General features: G+C 35.3%; 1 protein-coding gene across 3 annotated transcripts in view; it reads left to right on the plus strand.

Moving 5' to 3' along the window:
- The window catches only part of LOC148956111 (monocarboxylate transporter 14), an 84,487-nt gene that overhangs the window by 45,650 nt on the left and 15,857 nt on the right, over positions 1-22,980 (plus strand). For all 3 annotated transcript variants that reach the window (XM_089094599.1, XM_089094670.1, XM_089094756.1), the window contains exons 5-10: positions 1,107-1,250; positions 4,581-4,786; positions 13,257-13,460; positions 13,944-14,089; positions 15,573-15,840; positions 21,101-21,165. In XM_089094599.1, coding sequence (XP_088950725.1) covers positions 1,107-1,250; positions 4,581-4,786; positions 13,257-13,460; positions 13,944-14,089; positions 15,573-15,840; positions 21,101-21,165 — 1,033 coding nt within the window. The remainder of the gene's footprint in view (positions 1-1,106; positions 1,251-4,580; positions 4,787-13,256; positions 13,461-13,943; positions 14,090-15,572; positions 15,841-21,100; positions 21,166-22,980) is intronic.

Here is a 22,980-nt window from a genome sequence, read left to right on the forward strand (position 1 = left end):
AAGGGCCAAGAAACGGATATCAGCACCGCCGGTAGGGACTGTAAAGTCCAATGCCGTATTCTTTACCTTTTTTTTACTTTCATTAATATGTATTCTTTTAATTTGTGTTTCTTTTTCCAGTTTTACTAGTTTTCTTGTTGTTTATACAAGTAGTTAGTTCTTAGGACCTATGAACACAAATCTATCTTAGGTGTTAAATTTTTATGCTTTGTTTCCTTAAATTGATGGATACGCTCAAAAATTTTTATGCTTTGTTTCCTTAAATTGATGGATACGCTCAAAAATAAAATATTGAAAAAAAATATAAAAGAGGGGAAAAATTTTGTATTTTGTTGGGTAACGCGAAGAACTGGTAGATTTAAGGAAGGGATTTTTTGAGGAGACAATCTTATCAGTAAAAACAATTAGATAAAAATAACGAGAAAGAAGAATTTTGGAGAAATTCTACAAGCTGGGGAAATTCCTGAGACTAGTACTCATTTCTACTTGCCTTCTAGTATAAATTGCGTTTTAAATATTTATATTATTATTTTTTGTTTTTATTATTATGTTTATTATTATTAGATAGTTGCATTATATTATGTTTACTATTATTATCATTAGTATATTATACTCGTATTATTTATTTATGTTTATTGTTATTAATTATAACCAATCTTCACAATTAAATTTTTTTATTTCATTTAGTCTACGATAGTTTATGCTCAATGGGTACTTGTCAATTAACTGGAACCCACGAAAGAAGTCAAGTTTGGCGAATGCTAATGAAATAAAACAAAATATGATGAAAATATAATAGTTTAGAAACAAATTTGGGCTATATATTTGCACATTAGGGGGGTAGGGGGTAAAGCATAACATATGTTAAATACGTGGCCTAACCTAACCTAGGTACCTTTCCCCCCCTAAACTCCAGAAAACAAAAGTTTAAATATTGTAAACGCAATGACAAACCACAGTATGCAATCCAATTCTCTATTGAAAGGAACCCGTTTGACTAGTTTCTTAAGCATCTTACGTGTACAATATATCGCGTGGGTTCCAGCTAATTGACAAGTACCGTTCAATGATATAAAAACTAGGGTTTGTTTTTGTTTTCTTTTAAGGTCCATTCGTTGGTGCACTTTCGGACGTTATTGGTTGTAGGCTGACTTTGATAATTGGAGCTATTGTTGGATGTTTGGCATTTGTTTTGGCGTCCCAGGCAACCAACATCTATTTACTCTTTTTAACCTATGGTATTATGGGAGGTAAGTAAGCAATTTGGTAACTTCTGGCATGTTTGAAAACAATTGAACTGAATCTAAAAATAAACCTTTCATGTATAGGACAGGCGAAATGTCATTAAATTTTTTGGAAGGGGTGACAATAAAAAATGACAGAATACTCTTTTTAACGTACGGTATTATGAGAGGTAAGTTAGTAGTCTGGTAAGTTCTAGCATGTTTAAAGAAATGCTTAATTTGAAATAAAAAAAGCTTTCAATTATAGGGCAGAAAAAAGCTATTCTTAAGATTTCCAAAGGGAAAAAAACAGAATTATTTGTCTAAATTTTCATGGTAGGAAGGATGAATTAAGTAAAAGTAAATTAAGGCCATTTGATATCTTAAAAATTATTTTGCGAGTCTCAGCGTCGAATAACCGTCTCTAAAACAAAGGGCCCTTTAGTGAATTTTCCAAGCATCACAGGGAATTCTCAAAACAATTTTGGTAAAAATTGATAAGGGATATTGAATGCGTCAACAGTTCGAAATGCTAACAACAGGCTACTTTAAAATAAAGAAAAAGTATAATCTCTTACTAATTGTTAAACAAAGTGTTATCTATTCAATGTACATACATCATAAATAGTATGTCACATGTGCCAGTAAGGTTTTCAGTCAAGGTGGGTAGCACAACAGGAAACTCCCAAAACTGTTAAATCACTCAAATGATACTTCCTTTGAGCGGATTTTTAACTTTTTCCAAACAGGTATGCTAGAATATTTTTAGGGACTGCCTTTTCCTGAACTTGAACAGGAAAATTCTACCCCTTTCAGTTGAGAAAGTAAAAATCACTCTTTATATTAATTTCCAACCCACTACGAAACAAAAAAATACAATCAGAGTACTAGGAAAAAGAAACAAGAAAGAAACTTCAATCTACACAAATATGATACAAAACCACTAGCGGCAAAACAATTGGATTAGCAGATGGGAACAACCCTGCGACAAAAAACAGCATTATCAGCTAAAACAGTATTTAATATTTCGAATGACACAGAAATATCCATAGCACCGTATTTACTAACAATGGCGTGATTACGGTAGGATCGAGGCAAATGAAGTAGGTATTTCAGATACCGAAAATGTATCACTCGAATTGATTTTAATTGCTTTTTCTCGAGCAGAGGATGCATACCAAACTTAAATAAAACAGAGTGATCACAAGGGGTACTGTAAAGACGAGCAAACGCTCGACGTGAGTAACGACCACAATTAGTGGCGATTTTCCCATAGCCTATTTGAACCTTTTGTTTAATGTCGACAATAGCTTTTCCACGGAGCCCAGACAGCATAATGTAAATATGGATTCCAAGTCACTTTGTAGAATTTGTACATCGGATTGAAGTAGGTCCACATGGCAGTGCAAAAACTGTAGATGGTGATTTTACATCAATTGCTAGGTACATACATTTATCAACATTCAGAGCTAATCTAATATTAGAAAAAGATGAGAAACAAGATCAACCGAGTGGACCAGGCTCATTTTCTACTAAGCATCAAGAGATTGTCTGATCAAACGACATAGGGGATGTTGGTGTAGGCTAGAAAACAGGTAGATTCGATGCTAGAAAACTAGGTAGAACAGGTAGGCTAGAAAACAGGTAGATTCGATGCTAGAAAACTAGGTAGAACAGGTAGGCTAGAACAGATGCTAGAACAGGTAGGCTAGAAAACAGGTAGATTCGATATTAGTCAACATATAATTAATGCACATCTTGAATAAATAGGCTGATAAAACTTCACATTGGCGAACGCCTGACCTAACAGGAATATTTCAAAGCTTGCATAATGATGTAAGGTTCATTAGATCACAATATCACTATCACTGGCACAAAATGGGGGAATTAAATGGTTTTTCTAAGATTGGAGTAAAAAGTTTTTCTGGAAAGTATGTGTCGGCTTTTAGTTGTCTGTCTTTTATTCAGATCTCTTATCCTAGTTCTACAAGTTGTGGCATACCACCCAATCAATTCTAAATAGTTTGGCCACACAGACCAAAAAAAAAAAACAATTGATGGACGAGATAGGGAGATTCTTTAAGGTATCGCATCCTCTTAGCCACTCTTTGTATATTGTATATTTTGCATATATTTTATTGTATATTTCTTTTCTAGTTCTTTATATTTTTCTTCTTTTTTCTAATTCTCAGAATTCTGCAATTTTGTTTCTAAATCTTTGTATTCAGAAGAACACGAGGTGCATTCAAACTGCAAAATTTTCAACGGCTACCGGCTTTTATTCTTAATTTTGATGGATAAGATTTTAAACTTTAATTATCAAATTTATGTTGTTTTATTTTTCATTTTTGTTATTCCTCCTAAAGGAGTTGGGATTTTCTAATAATGAGGAAAAAATTACTTCTTTCCTTCATATGCCCCTAAATCAATTGCAAAGGAGAGATGGAAAAAATATCGCCAAATCTACGCTCTGGTAGAAGGAGGGATCACCACTCCCCTGAGATCAGCCCAAAGGACCCCCCAGGAAAAAAACTTAGTCTTTATAATTGGAAATGTCGTTAACTCCCAGCCAGCCAATCACCGCGATGCTACACAGCAGTTAGCGTCTGCGAACCAAACAAGCGACAGAACCTTCAGTATATTTCCGATACTCACAGGAGTTTTTTTTTTTTTTTTTTTTTTTTTTAATGTCTGAAGCTACGTCAAAATTTGTCATTTTGCAAATTACATATAGCCTGGTTCAAGGCCGTACCCAGGGGGGATGTTTACACAAAAATACATAACATATTTGTTTATATCTATTTTTGTTACATTTTTACGACTCAGACACATTTTTTTTTGGGGGGGGGGAACCCCCTCCCCTCCCTCGGTACGGCCTTGGCCTGGTTTCATAAAGATAACGAAATTTTCTTATAGAATATCCTGTTCTTGTGTCACGGCTGTGGGATCAAGTTGAAATTTACTATAAATGTTTTTGAAGGGGGTAAGGAAACTTAGAATTTTATGCTTGGAGAAAGGGGGCAAAATATTTTTTCTACTGTCCTTAGTTTTGGCAACGATTTTTTTCTAAAAATATTGCATGTAAACGTTCTCTTCCAATTTAGCTACAATTACATTGTAATCAAGTTGCTAGATTTCTGTTTTTGTTGTAAGAGTGAAAAGATGTAAACATTTTATATTTGCAGAAACAAAGAAATTTAAATCAACAGAAAAATACATTATTTTAAAGGCAATGGGACGCAAATATAAAAAAAGCTTCCGTATGTTTCGATCCTTCACTCTAAACCCGTCAGAAGGATATAAACTGGACTCATAATTTTTTGGATCTCTGTTTTTAAGAATATTCTCTCTTTTCAGGAATTGGCCTTGGCTTGATTTACTTACCTGCCCTTATGCTAGTCAATTTTTATTTTGAGAAAAAACGTGCCATGGCCACTGGCATTGCCGTATGTGGCTCAGGCTTTGGAACTTTTTTGTGTGCTCCTTTCGCAGCTTGGCTCCAAGATTCCTACGGCTGGCGTGGAGCTCATTTGATTATCAGTGGCCTTGTACTCAATTGTTGTGTAAGTATGGATTTGCGTAAATGGAAGAAATTTGGCTTTAAGATAAGATAAGATATTTATTTCATAAAACGTCTATCACAAGCCCTGAAGGACTGAATTCTTATTTTGGAGTCATAAATCCAAAAAATAAAAATCATAAAAAAAGCATAACAACTAAAAAACTGGCAAACCAACGCCAAAAACGATAATATCAAAATGGCAGAACCGTTCATTAGTCAAAAACAATTAAGCGGCAAAATGTTAGAAACTGAAAAAGGTAGAAACTAAAAAGAGTGAAATAAAATTAGCATTATAGGGTTTAAAAGATAACATATAAAAGGGAGGAGGAAAAAAAAATCGAACAAAACATAAAACTTGGGTATCACCAGTACCACAAAAAAAGAAGGAAAACTATGGGTTTATTTTATCCGTAATGAAGGGTACAAAGGTTTTTTCATACCTGGGGGTCAAGCAACAGAAACGGGACAAGATAGGAACGGGTACAGAAACAGCACGTGGTAGGTGGTGTCTGGATGGAGAGTGTCTTTTGGGGAAAATGTTTTCCGTGCGAGGGTTTATTATTGCATTTTTTTTTGCAAAAAGGAGACACAACGTTCTTCTCCTGTGCTCAAGAGTTTCCAGCTTGGCTTTTTTTTAGAAGGAGCGAGTATGTTACCTTACCTTCTTTAAAAATTATTCTCAGGACTCTTATTTGAATAGATTCAATTTTTTCTGATTCATCACGGGAGATGCCAGGATGCCAAACTGGACAAGCATATTCAAGATGTGGGCTGACTGTATAGATCCTTAAGGAATGGAATGGGGGACGTTGAATTTATTCAAGAGCTTAAGGAGAGACATGGACGCATTAGCTCTATGGACAATATATTTAACGTGGATATCCCGCTTTAAATTAGAGGAAATTGTAATATCAAGTAATTTAAAGGAAGACACAGAAATATCTGGGGGGATAGGAAAAGGGGTGGTGTTTAAAGGAAACATATTGGCATTATCATAGATTTTTAGGGGTTTACTCTCATGTCTAAGTCTGCAGCTTCATCTGCAATGTCATTAGAGGATGCTCATAGGGTCGCTTGCTAAGTTTCTGTAGCAGGTTTTAACAACCGTTAGGTCATCCACAAAATTTCAATCTTTCGGGAAATTCCTTAGCGAGGCTATTTATCATAACAGAAAACAGGAGGGGACCTAGGAGAGTACCTTGGGGTGCTCCACTGTGGACAGGGAGGGGACTGGAATAATGATTCCTGTATTTGACTACTTGTGATTTATTTGATAAAAAGGAGGCAACCAATTTAACCAGGAAAGAATCAATATTGAAATCAGTTATAAGTTTCTCAGCTAAAATATTGTGGTTAACAAGGTCAAAAGCTTTTTGAAGGTCATTGGAAATTAAATTTAGCCATCAATTTGGGTTTTCGAGAATTTCCCCAGTTGAGTCAATAAGAAAAACATTGTAATGAGAAGTAGAAGTGGATTTGATGTTCCCGAATTGTCTCAGGTCAGTGAGAGGTAGGATCTTTTCCTTTAGCCAGTCTGCAAGGAATCCTTCATAAAATTTAGAAAATATACGAGTGAGTGATATAGGACGAACACCTTCAAAACCAGGTTTTCCGTCTTTCTTTTTCAAGGGGGTTATGATACCTTGTTTCCAAGTTTGTGGATATTAGCCAGACTCAGTAATTTCATTGAAAATACCAGACAAGGGCTTTGAAAGGAAGTCACTGAAAGCACTAATTAAAGGAAAAGGGATATTTGAAAGGCAGACATTTGTTTTTCGTAGTTTCCCAATTCTTCTTTGGATCTGAGACGGAGATATGGAGGGGAAAGCAGGTGGTTGGCCGTCAGTAGGTAATTGATAAGACAATGCCGGAAGGCTCTGGACGATGGAAGCAAGGAACTTGTTAAGATTATTAGCGTCAACTTCTGGGGATTAAGGTAGGTTGAAATCAAGCTAGTCTAGACTCCTACCACACAACTTTTTTTATTTCAGAATACCAATTTTCTGGTTTATTGGTAAACAATTCTTTGGCCTTATTCTTGTAGAAGGATTGGGCAGATTTACGTATTTCCTTTTTAATTGCTTGTCTTAGTTTATTTGCTTCATCCAGTTTACCATTTCTAAAAAGATTCAATTTTTTCTAATTAGTGCTTTTATGGGCTGATTAATGAATGGTTTGTCACTGGAGCACTTTTTAAATCTTTTTTCTGGGAAAGAAAGTGGATATTTATTGTTTAGCTTTTTGTGAAAGGTAGTGATTTTTTCATCCAGATCATACAAATTATAAATATCTGGCCAATCCTCAGTATTCAGCCACGTTCCAAAAGAAAGAAGGCCAGCATTTTGAAGGGGGCGGTAATAGCCATAGGTTACTGAGAATGAATGCTTAAAATCAGAAGAGGGGGACAAGAGGAGGGAAAAAATCATAATTCCCACCCAATGGAGGTAAAGCTGAGTGGGGACTGTAAAAATTATTCAGATTAGTTAGAATGACATCAAGAGAGGTATTTCCCCTAGCTGTTGGTATTTCAACTATTTGTTTAACCCTTAGGGAGGACCAAATTGAATTCATCTTAAGTTCATTGGCGTCACTGACCAGAAAAAGTCCGGTATTTGGATACCTAGAGATAACACAATCAGCGCTGGTCTGTAACTGCTGGAGAAATTTGCGTTTTGCATCAATGTTTTGGTTTGGCGAGTAACAAAATACAGCTATTGCAATGATATTATAGGGACAGGGAAGTACTTCAGGTCTAATACTTAGCCAAAGAACTTCATCATATTCAGATGAATTAGGAACAGGAATAATTTTAGGGAAAAGGTTGCATTTAGAAAAAAACATGACACCACCTTTTTTTTCCAAGTGGGTGATCCAAAGGACGGAGCTTAATAAATTCTGAAAAATTTTACAAAGGAAGAGACCTTTGGTCTTTAGACTGAACTTGGGTAACAGCTATAACGTCAATTTGATTTCATTCTGATAGGACCTTGAGCTCTGGGAGTTTCTCAAAATTAGGGCTTTCGGTGTTAGTGATTAAAAATTTTGGAAATTTGAAGCGGCTGGGGAAACGTGACTGTCGTTGAGTTTCAGTCATTCTTAGGGTGGGTTTTAATTTTGGACTGTGGGATGGTGCGGATAATTTTTGGGGAAGACTATTTCTTACAGGAAAATTTTTGCATGTAGGATCTCTCAGACTAAAGACACATTGGTTCCCACGGGGAATAAAGTGCGAGGGATGGGAGAAATATTTTCTGGTGATACGAGAAGAAGTCCGATTGGGAGTGTTCTTTATAGGGGGGTATTGTAAGGCAAGATGATGCTGGGAAAAGGAAGTAAGGTGGCGGGTGTCTGAGAGGGGAGGGGTCAGATTTATCTCGGCAAATGACAGAAGGAAGCCAGAACCAGTTATCAAATTCTTGGACGCACGGGGAGGATTTATGTCTGTGGGGTGTGGATTTTTGGGAGGGATGTGAGTAAGGGGAGGTTTGGGGATAGTCCGAATTGCGTAAAATGACCTGAAGGGTTGGATCGGCCGGGCAGTGTACGTACCTGGGACGGAGGAGACTTTCGAAGGATGGATTCCTGGGGTATGTTGCTCTGAATTGAGTATGCAGGGGGATAAGGCTAGAAGTCGACTGGAACATGAAACAGGGGAGGAGGGGGTCGCGAATGCTTTCGGTGTTGCCCTAAAAAAGTTTGGATTTTAAACTTACCCTCTGAGACTGGTGATACGTGAGCAAAACAACACGATTTTTCAAAACAAGCTAAATGCAGGACAAAGGTTAACATGATCAAAACTGCACTTATCGGACATACAAATACCTAAATAAAATTGCGACAAATACGTAAAAACTTGCACTGCTTGCGAAACTTACAACGACCATGATTAAAATGGTGACATATCACATTTTTTTTCTGCTTATTCTTGCGTTTTTCTTTCATTTCACTTTTTACGTTTCATTTCACTTTTTCATTTTTTAAGTTTCTCAAAAACAATTACTATGCCATCCTCACCATATGAATTAGCATTAACTTTGTTATTCCTTAAAATAACAGTGTCCTCATCACCTTTTAATTTTTTTCATACAACCGGAAGCCATCGTATATTCGGGAACTTGTTCCGTTGCCATAGTAATTGAAGTTAAGTCGAAAATTGAAGGATGATTCTGTTCACGAATAATTGATTCAGGCTCAATATTTTATCTTGACTCCTGTCAGTGGCATTATTGATAACCTGGTTTAAACCTAGTTGACTGCACTTGACCTCTCGAATGAATTTGGTAAGGCAAGATTAGCATTTTCTAATTTTTTTACATTCACTTGAATATCTTCATTATTTTTTGAGTTTGTCTTGCTTGGTTGAAGGGAAGAAGAATTGTCGGAAAAATTGAAGAAATCTAGTTGGGGAGGAATATAATTGTTTTGTATCACCAATAGGAGGTCAGAAATAATGGGCGAAATGTACTTTAATGTCTCTTCTAGTCTGTCTTTTAATTTCAAAAGCCACAACGCAGAGCCTGGTTTAAGACTTTCACGATTAGTAGAGCAAATTAATGTCTGGCATGTAAAGTCTTTAACACAGGGTTTTAGGTACGTAATATTTTCACTGGCAGAAAGTGAGTAGGGTTCGGACTGGACAGAAACCTCACATAAGCAGGTTTTTAGTTTTCCATTGGTGGTGTCAAGAGTAGAGGATGGGTCAACGGTAAAAACGGCAGTACCCTCTATCTGACAAGCAACTTCAAGAGGGGGGACGTCAGTTCATGCTGGAGGTAGGGAAAAGCTGGAATCAACTCCTGCGAGAGGGAGGGCAACGGCGATTTGAGCTCCTTTAGGATATTAAGCATCCTAGCTCTTGAATTTGGAGAACGGGGGGTGCGAGGTGAAGGTAAAACAGGTGAGTTTAAAGAATTTACCTGTATGGTGGAAATTCTCTTAGAGGAGCAGTCAGGACAACACCAGCTTTCACTCCAATTAGCTATATCAATTTTGGCACACTTTTCCAATCCTGCATGGAACGAGCATTTGCACCCTTCACATTTCACAGAGTTCGAAAAGACTCTCAACCTACATTTGGGACAAACAAGGCTGTCTAACCATCTTTTTTTTTAAGAGGTTAATGGTCCGAAAAATAAATTTGGTTCACCGGGTAACAACCAAGGTGCTCACAGGCTGGATGCTTGATTTGTGGTTGTTTTAGCTATTTCATGTCCAAAGATTTAATATACAACGAAAAACTTGTATATGCTAAGAGCAGTTCAAAGATTATGAAATAAATTGTATCATTTCGGTTGTTATATTTTAAAAGTGTCTTAACGCTGTGTCATTTTTGTATTAGTTTAGTGGTTGGCCACATGTAAAGGAAAGATGTTAAACAAATACAAGTAGTACCAGTAGATTCCTTATTTTATGCTGTTCTCAATCGTATGCTGCTCGCAATCGTAGTTGGTTTTCTGGCATCTACCCCCCCCCCCCCTGATGGTCTTAGATATATCCCTAGGGATATATAAAAACTGAAAGGAAGCGCTAAAAAAATGAAAATCATAAAATATGATATTTAGGATGTTTCTTTTAATCAAATTGTTGTTTTTCCTTCCATTGTTATCCATTTTTAAAAAATATTTCAAATGATTTTTTTGTATCCAATATTGCAATCAATCACGGAAGTACGAAATTTAATGTTATGAAAATTCATACACGGAATATTCATACATGAAGTTTCATATACCCGAAACTTCATGCACAGAAATTTAATATATGAAAAATGATGCACTGGAAAATTTTATATACGATAGATTATACACGGATATTCAAACAGTTTATTAAAACATAATTTTTAATTAAATGATATATAAATATATAGGGGTGCACCTGTGACACAATCAGAATGTGCCAGACATGGTGTCCCAGTCATCACTGTACCAGTTGTCCTAGTGCTCCCTGGTGGCACTATTTTTGGATTTTTTGGCTTTTCTCGATGATGGCGTTGGTAAGCACAAACTCTTAGCACCTTCTAAACCTAGATGAATACACCATCATCTGCAACTAGTATTAATTTCCTACCTTCAGGCGTTCAGGAATGGCCAATCATTGAAAATTCGGAAAAGATTTACAAAACAACCATAAAAACTTACTTTTCAAACTTTTCGAAGAAACTCTGTTATCTTGATCAAACTTCACTCATGTGGGCTACTAGATGGCAGTTCTTCAGTTGCGTTTTTTGGATTTTTTTAAAGGTTATTAAGACACTAAAAATTTGAATGTCCCAGTTATAGAAGTGTCTCAGTTATAGCTGGTCTCCTCTACCTTAACGCTATTTAAGCATTAAAGCCCATCAAAGCTACACATTGAGAAAATAGGTAATAATTTTCCATATATGATTTTTCTCCAGGCATGATTTTCCATATATTATGTTTCTCCATGTATGGAATGTCGCGTATGATATTTATATATTTAATATTTCTTGTGATATTTCTATTTTCGCATATGAATCTTCCATAAATGAATTTATATATATAAAATTTCGACGACTCATCAATCACTGGTGAAATTGGATATCATCAGGTTGAAATGCAGAACCCCTTTGAACAATCAATTAGCTTGTTCCCTTTAGAAGTTGTCAACTACTAAATTAAAACGCTCATTTGCTCATTCAGTGGCCTTTCTTGTTCGCAGAAAAAAAAAAAAATCTGGACCAGTGACAACTTGTTGCTCAAATTTCCGTGAAATATATTATTTAGAGTAGAAATTAATAATGAGACTTATAGAATATAAGTATATATGCTAAATATTGGTATTTTGTTTTTTTTTCCCAAAATTAATGTGAGTTATCTCTATTTATCTTCTTCGCCTTGCGTGCATTATTACGGAGATTTTTTTTTTGGATCCATTATGTAAAAGTGAGTGTCGACTCTAGCCCTCTGCTTAAGATGCTATTTGTTCTAAAATAAAGCTACTCAACTCCTCTTTGCCTGTTTTCTTTCACTTTTGCACTTTTGCATTCTAAAGAAAATACAAATTGAAATAATATAAGGATTAAGCTTAATCTCAGCTTGTTTTTATTTAGTTATTCACTAATCTGTGACAACAAAAAAGCAAAAAGACGGAGCACAAAAAAAAAGAAGAACGCAAATAATACTAATTTAAGATTCAATGGGGGTTTATTAGCGTAAATTGAAATAAATAAACATTAATTATGCTTCTCTTTGCAAAGACGCACTTTGAGTCCCTTAGGTTAACAGTTCAGCAATTCCTCTTAATGACGCGTTACGGCTCTCGTTTCACTCTTCAACACAACCACATCCCCCATCAAAGCAATAATACCGAAAAAATACTTAAAAACACTATAACGACACTACTGCCGCAACAGGCACGACGGCTCGTGCAACAGCCTTGCGTTGAAATTGCCAACCAGTTTTCAATTCCGGAAACTATTATATGAATTCTGCGTCCACAAATATTTGTTGAGTATTGAGTTGAATGTTGAGTGATTTGTTGAGCGTAAGCGAAACGAAATCAGTGAGACTAAATTTGCTGAATATTAGATTTCAGAAGCATTCTGCAGAAAGTTGCAACGTAGAGAATATGCTGCAGCGCAGTCGCGCAATGTAGCCTTACTAGAATCATGCAGTTAAAACAAAGTTGTTTTTTTTTTATAAAAGAGCTATCATTTGATGCCGAAATTCGTTTCTATGGGTGGTTAACCATAAGCGAGCGGGTAGCTCGCTAGGAAATTCCCCCGGGGAGACCCATATTGGTTAACGAAAACACTGCCCCCGAGGGGTTTCTAGAAAGTAAATTGGGTATTCATAAACACACACCAAATACAAATTGATCATTTTCATTAACGTTAATTCCTTTAGGCGGGTTTTGGCGAACCCTATTTTCTTTTGGGGGAATTTGGGGAAATACCGTAAAAATTCTTAGAAAGCGGAGGTACAACGCTCCACTTTCAATGGTGCCTGTAGATATCAATCTGTATCACAATGTCAATTTTATACTAAAGAAAATCTATATAGCATTATCATATATCATACTATATTATCGTAGTATATTAAGATCATAGTATATATCATAGTTATTATCATAACTATGTTAATATCATAGTGTATTAACATTATCATACTATAAAACATTGGGTATTCATAAACACACAAATGTTGACATCAAATACAAGTCGGTAACTTTCGTTAATGTTAAATTTCAGACATATTTTGGAGAATCCAATTTTTTTCGGGGGAATTTAGGAAAATACTTAAAATTCGCAGAAAGTGGAGGTACAACGCTGCATTGCCAATGACAATTCTAGATTTGAATTTGTATCACATCCATGTTAAAGTGCCGAAGATTTTTCTATTTACTATCCTTTTATTTTACCTCACTTCTTTACTTAAATTAACTTTCTAATAATTTCTATGTTTTTTTTTCTATTTACTCTTCGCTTAGCATACTATATTTATATATATTTTTAGGTATTCGGAGCTCTGATGCGCCCTTTACAGCTTTATCATGAGTCAAAGGACCAAACTGATTACGAGGGGAAGAGGGAACAAGAACTCGACTCTTTGGCCGGATCTCACAGTGCAGTTTATAGACCTGAATTTAGTTATGATAGAAGAAGAAAAGGACCCTTAAACACCGACCCTGGTGTCCATTCTAACTTGAACCTAGAACAGGTAGGATTCTTATATGAGTTGTTATGTGTATTTTCAAAATAGTTATTATATTATATTTGTATTTCTCAATACAAAACATTGAGATCATTTAATTTTAATAAATTCATAAATTGAAGTAAAGAGTTGAGTAAATTTAGAATGAAGATTCGGTATTGGTTGATGAGCTTGAGCTCGGAAAGGTTTCCCACGTGTATTTTAGCAAAAACATTGTACACTTTGGCTCTTTGTAGATTGGCTTCCGAAAGTGGTAATTAGAGAAACAGGTGATATAGCTAAGAAGTAATGGAAACACGAAAAAAAAGCCTTTCTATTTTGTCGAAAATTTATTCTGACAACCTTCCTCTTCCTATGCCCTTTTTCTTTCCCTTTCTCCCTAATGTCTTTCTGCCTTTTCCACTCTCTTCTCTATTTTTGATAAGGTTTCAACTTTAATTCTAAATCTGTCTAGTTTTGAGTTATTACTCATTTTGACCATGGTTTTAGGTTGGAGATAGAGGAAGTAGCTATGCACTGCAACCGATCATAGAAGAAACTAATTATTTGACTGTTACCTCTCAATCGCAGCTAAAAGATGTTGTTCTCGAAGTACAAAAGCCAAATGATGATGAAGAGGATGGCGCAACTGCCAGGTTTGTGACATCCACTTTTAAAGATTTACTAAAAAAGTTGTTCATTAACAATATAGTTACATTACTGGCGCGAAAAATGTACATTTAGTTTCCTAATCTTAAAGGCATAAGGAATGAAGTAAGCTGACCTAATCTTGACATAGTATTATTAGTGAGAGATAATCCAGAAAATCAACAGATATGTACTGGTTATGGTGAAAGACCGAATTCTGATAAATGTCGATATTCACCGTTTAAAGTCCGAAATTTAACCAGTTTTAATCACCAGAATTTAACCAGGATATTTAACCAGTATTTTGGACATACACCAAGCGACTATGTTTTTGCTGACATTCACCATGCAGTAATGGCGAATAACGAATATTTCTGAGATTTTTAACCTAACAACCTAACCTGGCACCATCAAACCTTGCATAAGACTGACAAAGCTGACGGGTCAACAAACATATAGTCACTTGGTGTATGTCCGAAATATATGTTAAATATCCTTATCTCGGACGTTCACCGGTGAATGTCAACATTCGCCAAATTTCGGTCTTTCGCGGTAACATACTTAAAATTTTGTACTTCAGACTGTATTACTTAGACGTGACGTTTGGCGTTTGTTTGTGTCTTATTCTTTTAATTGTGATTTTTGACAAAATAATGATGTTAATATTTGTCAAGAATAGGTGGATATTGAAGCACCTTATAGTATGTGAGACACCTTTAAAGCATCATGTTTCAAGGCACCTTACGGTTGCGATGTTCGATAATCAAAGGGTGTTCCGTTGTAACGATCAGAAGTCTGGGTCGTCCTTGAGAAATTTTAGACCTCTTGACGACTGGCAAGCATGGATTTTAGCGCGCAAAGAATTTTCGTTTAGTAGATATTATGATATACCGTTGGTATACATGTGCAAACAACTTTATCCCCAAAATAGCTAATTAATTCTTTAGAAAATATCGTGAAAAATCCATAAAAATGTACTAAGTATTTTGGGCTTAATCAGTTTTTTGGGTGGAGAAGGATATGTTCCCCCTAGATTTAGAAAAAAAACCTTTTTAGAGGGTTGTTTTCATTAAAAATGCCCTGTTTAGGTATTTTGCGAAAAATGAGATTGATGTCATCGACGTCGTCATTGATGTATTGATGTCGTCATGACCAGTTTTTGTTAGCTACTGCCTCTCTAATAAAGAGTATCTACTTTAGAACATTCTACATAAAATACAATGAAAGATAAAATCAAAAAGCAGACATTCATAATTAAAGCAGATTTATTAAGCTGAATAGTTCAAATATTTCGAAAGACCAAGAGTTATCCCAGCAACGATAAAAGCTCAATGGTTGATAGAAAACCCCAAACCCCGCCCTTTTTTATTATCATTATTGATTATAGTGTTTGAAAAGTATCTATTTTTCTTTAATTTAACGGTTTAATTTTTCTTTTTTTTTCCTTTCATTGTATTTGATGTATTATTTATTACTAAAATGTTGTTTTAGTGAAACAAAAGCTGCTAATGAACCTGATTCATTGAAGAAAGATCCAATTGGAAATGGAACTGAAATTGTGAAGAGAGAAAGCGAAAATAAATTCACCACAAATGGCACTCAGCCACCCAATGGACTACCCAGAAATATGACCCAGCCAGTTGTGGCTATACAAAGGGATTCCATTAGAAAGAACGATTCAATGCCTATAATTGAGAATAAATTCCTTGCTCCAGCAAGGTCGATCTCCCGTGCCAGTTTCTCAAGGACTCGTCAACAGGTAAGCGAATAACTATAAAGGCATTTAAAATTTAAATACCCGATATCAAACAGGTATCGCAATGGGTACCCGTTAAATTTCTAAACAGGTACCTGTTATTCACTATATTCCATCAGGAAGAACAATTTTGATGTAAAGTTTCTCTTTTATTTCTCCAGTATGTTCTTTTACAGCCCTATTAATTTGCTTGTCTTCTTTGGCAGCATTATGCTACCGTTGGCCGAAAATATGAGGTTCGAATTTGGATTTCCAACTTTCCAAAAAGTTTGGAGTTGTTGGAGGCGTCTCCAACTTTCATAAAGTTTGTATGAAGTATAAAAGTAATTATTTATATATATTAGAGTTTGGAGAATAAATGTTCACACGATGAGGACCAAATAAGAACTAATCACATCAATGGAAACTTGTCTTTTATATTCACTTAAACTCTTAAGGAGACATGAATTTCAAATGTCAATAAATACCTTGGTTTTCAAGGAAATGGATATCCTGACGTTGAGAGAACCTGACTTAATATACAACTCTGTCTCACACGGAAGTAGGTTAAAAGAATTACTACCTAAAGATAAGCAATTACGACATAAAGTATAATAATCATTATAACATAACATATTACATATGTAACATTACATAACATATAACCTAATAATAATCACTATAACATTATAACATAAGGAACATAGAGTATAATAATCATTGTTTACACGATGTCGATAATTGAAATATATTTATGTTTTTAAATGCCGTTCAAAACCGTTATTTGTATTAACAGGTACCTGTTATTCACTAAATTCCATTAAAATGAATAATTCACTGTTAATACCTGAAATTTTATTTGTATATTCAATTGTTCGTTAAGTAATGGGTGTCTTAACTGGTACCCGTTATTGTCTTGAAGGATACCCGCTATTATCTTAACGGGTACCCGCTATTCACTAAATTTCATTAGGAAGAACGATATTTGAAAATAAATATCGTTATCGCCTATAATTGAAAAAAGATCTTGCTCCAGCAAGATCGATCTGCCAGCTTCTCAAGGACTCGTCAACAGGGAAGCGAAATCGACTATGAAGATGTTTATATCTTCGAATATCCGTTAAGCAACGGGTATCTAAACGATGATTCGAGTATTTCTACAATCAGGGTCAGTTAAAAATCAATTCTAATTTAAAATCCTAAAAGAAGTTTTTAGGAAACCTATTACAAATATTGCCCAAAGCTAAGTTAGTATAAAAAAAAACAATATAAAAGTAATAATATCCACTATTTTGATATAGTGTTTAACATCAGAATTTTATACAAGAAATTACTACTCCTTTTGACTTGCAGCTCTAGAAGAGATCTAACTCCTCTCTAGAATGGCTCTAGCATAATACGCGAAAAAAACTGCTCCGAGATTGAAAAAATTAAATCGGCAATCTATTACCAAACAAGAGGATTATGCTTTATTTTGGCAGATGTATGAATCCTCCAGGGCTGCTAAATGTAGTAAATTAGTATTTTGTTTCTTTTTGCCGCAGCTTTTTGGACAATTTAGCGTCATCGCACGTACGACAATTGATCGGTTGAAATGTAAAAGTATATACTTTTCTGTCTTCAAAGATTTACCAAAAAGAGTAAAATACCAATAAGAAAATAATAATAAAACATTTCCAAATATGTTAGAAAGTGAAAAAATAATTCATTTCCTGCTCCCCAGAAAAATTGAAATTTGTGAAGATATGGAATAGTCAGGTCATATTTTTTAACTAACCAAGGACTGCACTGTCTATCGTGACCACTATGTGTTTTTATTTTTAGTTTTAGATATTTTCACTTTATCCAGGTTATAACTTTTTTTTACTTTATAATTTTTATAATCTTTTACTTTATCCACGTTATACTTAATATTTTTTATATATATATATATTTTTTTTACTTGACTATATTTTTTTTACTTTACTTTATATATTTTTCCCGTATGAAAATTAGGTATTTCCTGTATTAAATAATTTTCATATTTGAAAATTAGGTTAGGATTATTAACTTACACATGTGACTTAAAGAAAATGTGAATTAACTTACCCCGTTGGGCTTTGTTGGATACTTAATATTCATAAAAGTGTTTTTTAGCTTACACTTTGGTCTTTGTTGGACAATTAATATCCAGAAAATGTTAATAATATGAACAAGAGAACTGTCAAGTATTTGTGTTCAGGGGGCCTCTAATTTCAGTAGTGCGAAAAGTATTAATATGACCCGGGGGGGGGGAGGGAGCAAACACATTTATGCCTAAAGCCTTCGGAAAAATACACAACAGCCTCTTAAAGCAGCTTGGCGATCGGATGAACAGTGTAGCAGTGGCTTAAATTTCCTCAAAACCCTTGGGGGAGGGGGAGCTGGAGTAAAGTTTCTCGAATCAAGTGAAAACGAAAAATGAGCCATTTAGTACCACAAAGGCAAAGATACATTAAAGAAAACTGAGCTGTTTCTACTCCTGTCATAACTCTAATTAGCCATGACTCAAGTTTTTCATCTCTGTTCACCAAGTTGATTGTAATTCATAATCAACATTTGTTGTTTATCAGCTCAAATTCTATTCCGATTTCAACTCTTTAAACCGTAAGTAACACTTTCTCCATACATAGTTTTGATTTTAATGTAAGTATTCGAAATTTCAGAAGAATTCATAATTAATATCCATACTGAGAATCCTGTGTTATAATGTGAATAGCTAATCTGAATGCAAGCTTTTTGTCTAGGTTTGGTATAGTTTCCTCTTCATGTGGTTTTTAAGTGCAGTCAGGGTTAGGGCTCCCTTTGGCTTAGGAAAAAACTCAATGTGGATGGCTAAGAAAAACAATATACCGGATTGTATTGTACAATATATTTATAAGCATTGATTGAATGTACAATATACCAATAAGACGTTACTAAAAATGGAAACATTATTATTTTTTATTTTTGTTCGTGAAAGTCCCGAACTTGAAGGATTTGCGCTGAATGGAAGTTTTTTTTGGAACGTTCTCCCTGTGGTTGTAACGCTGACCTTTGAGCATGAAAAGTAGATCTCAAGACGAAAATTCAACGAGATGTCTACCTAAGCAGTGAAGCCACGTGATCTGCACCCCTCTATTGCGTTCTCAAACAGTGCCCACCTTTTGACCTTTGGTCACAGGGTTGCTCTATTGAGGGAAAATTTTACCTGCCAGAATAACAGTTGAAAATCACATAGTTGCTTATCAGGTTGTCATCTGGTCTAGCAGGTTGTCTCTGGTCTCTCTTAAAATCTGCATCCCACTATTGCGTGTCACAAGCAGTGCCCACCTTTTGACCTTTGGTCCCAGGGTTGCTCTATTGAGGGAAAATTTTACCTGCCAGAATAACAGTTGAAAATCACATAGTTGCTTATCAGGTTGTCATCTGGTCTATCAGGTTGTCTCTGGTCTCTCTTAAAATCTGCATCCCACGATTGCGTGTCACAAGCAGTGCCCACCTTTTGACCTTTGGTCCCAGGGTTGCTCTATTGAGGGAAAATTTTACCTGCCAGAATAACAGTTGAAAATCACATAGTTGCTTATCAGGTTGTCATCTGGTCTATCAGGTTGTCTCTGGTCTCTCTTAAAATTTGGATCCCACTATTGCGTGCCACAAGCAGTCCCCACCTTTTGACCTTTGGTCCCAGGGTTGCTCTATTGAGGGAAAATTTTACCTGCCAGAATAACAGTTGAAAATCACATAGTTTCTTATCAGGTTGTCATCTGGTCTATCAGGTTGTCTCTGGTCTCTCTTAAAATCTGGATCCCACTATTGCGTGCCACAAGCAGTCCCCACCTTTTGACCTTTGGTCCCAGGGTTGCTCTATTGAGGGAAAATTTTACCTGCCAGAATAACAGTTGAAAATCACATAGTTGCTTATCAGGTTGTCATCTGGTCTATCAGGTTGTCTCTGGTCTCTCTTAAAATTTGCATCCCACTATTGCGTGCCACAAGCAGTCCCCACCTTTTGACCTTTGGTCCCAGGGTTGCTCTATTGAGGGAAAATTTTACCTGCCAGAATAACAGTTGAAAATCACATAGTTGCTTATCAGGTTGTCATCTGGTCTATCAGGTTGTCTCTGGTCTCTCTTAAAATCTGGATCCCACTATTGCGTGCCACAAGCAGTCCCCACCTTTTGACCTTTGGTCCCAGGGTTGCTCTATTGAGGGAAAATTTTACCTGCCAGAATAACAGTTGAAAATCACATAGTTGCTTATCAGGTTGTCATCTGGTTCTTAAAATCTGCATCCCACTATTGCGTGCCACAAGCAGTCCCCACCTTTTGACCTTTGGTCCCAGGGTTGCTCTATTGAGGGAAAATTTTACCTGCCAGAATAACAGTTGAAAATCACATAGTTGCTTATCAGGTTGTCATCTGGTCTATCAGGTTGTCTCTGGTCTCTCTTAAAAGCGTCATTTAAACCTTTACTGGACGCACCCATTAGTGCATCTCTGTACACTGTTGTTTTTTTTTATCTGCTTGCGCACTGTCAGCCGTAACCTGTTGGCACCCAGGGTTTTTAGCTCATGAACTGGCATTCGGAAGTTTGAACTTGTTAGACTATTTAACTTTAAAATTTTCCATAAATTCTCCAGTCATCGCCACTGAGGGTCTCTGGTTTGCAAGCGGTCCCGAAAATTTGGAATTCCATTTTTACAAACAATCCAGTGTTTCTCAAACATTGAAATTACAAGTATTTTATCTCTGAAGTTTCTCATCAGTACTCATCTTTTCGCTTCCCTAGCCACACTACACTTGACACTTGACACACTTGACCTGAGTGACCCCGAGCAACGTCGGGCGATCATCGGCACCGATAGTCTATCTTGTGACTAGCATGTGGAAATTGGAACAAGTAAATTTTTGAGCTTTGAAGTTTTATTGACTGTTAGATAGTCGCACCGTCCACTTAGGTCATAGCATAAGTTCTCTTTTCGTATAGAATCTTTCATGCATTAAAATCCAATTGTATTTTTTAACATCCATTTTACAGTAAAATACTTATGGATGCGAAAATTTCATGGTAGCAAAAATAAAGCTCCGAAAAGAGTTGGGCAGAGGAGGAGTCTATTCTGTTTTTGTGACCTCAGGTGTCCTTATGTTGCAAAAAGGTGTTTGTATTGGGTGTATATTGCCTTGTCAATTCTTTTTATTTAATTCTTTTTTTTTATAATCACCTAATTAAATTTAATTACTATGTGAAATTTATTGAATTATTTATTTACACGTTTTGTTTTTAGAGCATTGGCGATAATCACAGTGAATACAGTTTTATGTTCACTGCAAGAGCAACACCGAGCATTGCGTAAGTCGCTATATTATTTGGAGTATTTTGCTAATTAAGAGAGTTAATATTTTATTAAGAGAGATAATTTAGAGAATCTGTTATGAAGAAGAGAAATAAATATATAGTAGACGAAATATATTTCTACTGAAATGAATTACATAGGCCAGACAGTAAGAAAAAATCATCCCGCATTGGGGATTGAAATGATCCGAATTTCTTTCTTTTTTTTTTGACAAAACTGATATAAAAAGAAAACTTAAGGATTCTTAAATAGCGTAAACATCTATGAATATTGTCTGCATTCTATTGGCTGGTGAAAAAAATCGGTGCTATCTTTTTTTCTTGACAAATCTGTACCATAAACAACTAGGGTATGACGTTAGTCATGACAATGGCCTTCATAAGCGTAGTTCAGGCGCAAAGAAAAAAACAAACTATTTATATATGGGAAAAGTGGGTAAAATTGTGAAAAAAGGAAGGACTTGAGTAAAAGAAACGCCATTTCTAAAAAAACATGCCTCCTCCTTCCAGAAGATTCCTGAAAGCCTCATGACCTTGTACCAGTGCTTCCATTTCTACTATATTTTAGAGTAGACTACTTTATTTTGAATGTTTCGCCTCTAATATTTTTAGGCCTACTTAAGTACTTTATTTCTACTTTAAATTTGAATTTTCCACTTTTTCCTTGCCTTTTTGTTACGGAAATAGGAATTTTGGATACAGCGGCGGGATCTCGGCAAAAGCGATTGACAAAATTTCTTTTTTTTGTCGAACTTGGATAGACCCGTGAAATTTGAAACAAAATAGAACGGGGAAGGACTGGAGGTTTGATGTTTGGAACTGGGTTGCATCCATCAAGTGAAGTGCTAAAATTCACTAGCGTTCTTCATGTCATTTGGTTTATTTTTGGACTTCCCTGCTCAAATGTCGTTGTGGAAAGACTTTTCAGCGTTCTGAAAACAGTAAAAAATGAAAAGAGGAATGGGCTCAGAAATGTAACTAACAAAAATGTATGGGATGAAGTGTAAAGGCCCCCCTACATTCACCGAGAGTTTAAAGAAAAAAATGAAGTCCGTGAATCCGATGCGACTGCGTCGGGGTATTAATCTTAGTATTTGGTGTTTTCTCTTAAATCTTATTGTTTGGTAATTCTCATTAAATTTTTCTGAAAACAAATTAAAGTGCGTCTACATTCGGCATTTTCTGGAAAACTGGGAGGCAGGTAGCAGTCTACACTAGTTAAAATCAAATAATTCAAAAGATCAAAATGCTGGCGCTGTTCTTAAATCAAGTTTTAAGTGATTCATTTTTGCTACTATACTCTGCTTCAAATTAACAATTCAATATAAAATAATGTCAAAAAAAAAAAAAAAAATGCACGAAAAAGCGACCGTTTGTATATCATTCATGCCAATCCTTCGTACAAATTCAAATAAAAACGAGGGTGTTGCAAAAGTAGTAATAGAGAAGGAAAAAATAATGGTAAAGAAAAAGAAATAAATAAAATATATTCATATGGTCCAGAATCTAAGATCCGGAGCCGGATTCTATAAATCAAAACCGAATTTAACTTATCGATAAATACAAAGCATTGTTTTAAACGTCAAAAGAAGATATTTTGGTACACGTGAAAGGTCGTGAGTTGCAAAATAAGTCGTCTTGAACAAATGCTATTAAAAGTCAGCCTAATAAGTCGTTCCTTTTAGCTTGGAAAGAATTCAGAAATTAGGGAAACTCTTAGGGATTTTGGTATTGAAAATAGGGATTTTTAGGGATTTTCCACCAGCCTTTTAGAGATTGAAAAAATTTGAAGTGGAAACACGGGTACAATAG

Source organism: Artemia sp. Qi Xiang Cuo, chromosome 1, assembly GCF_049724085.1.
Source record: "Artemia sp. Qi Xiang Cuo chromosome 1, ASM4972408v1, whole genome shotgun sequence".
Taxonomy (NCBI): Eukaryota; Metazoa; Arthropoda; class Branchiopoda; order Anostraca; family Artemiidae; genus Artemia; species Artemia sp. Qi Xiang Cuo.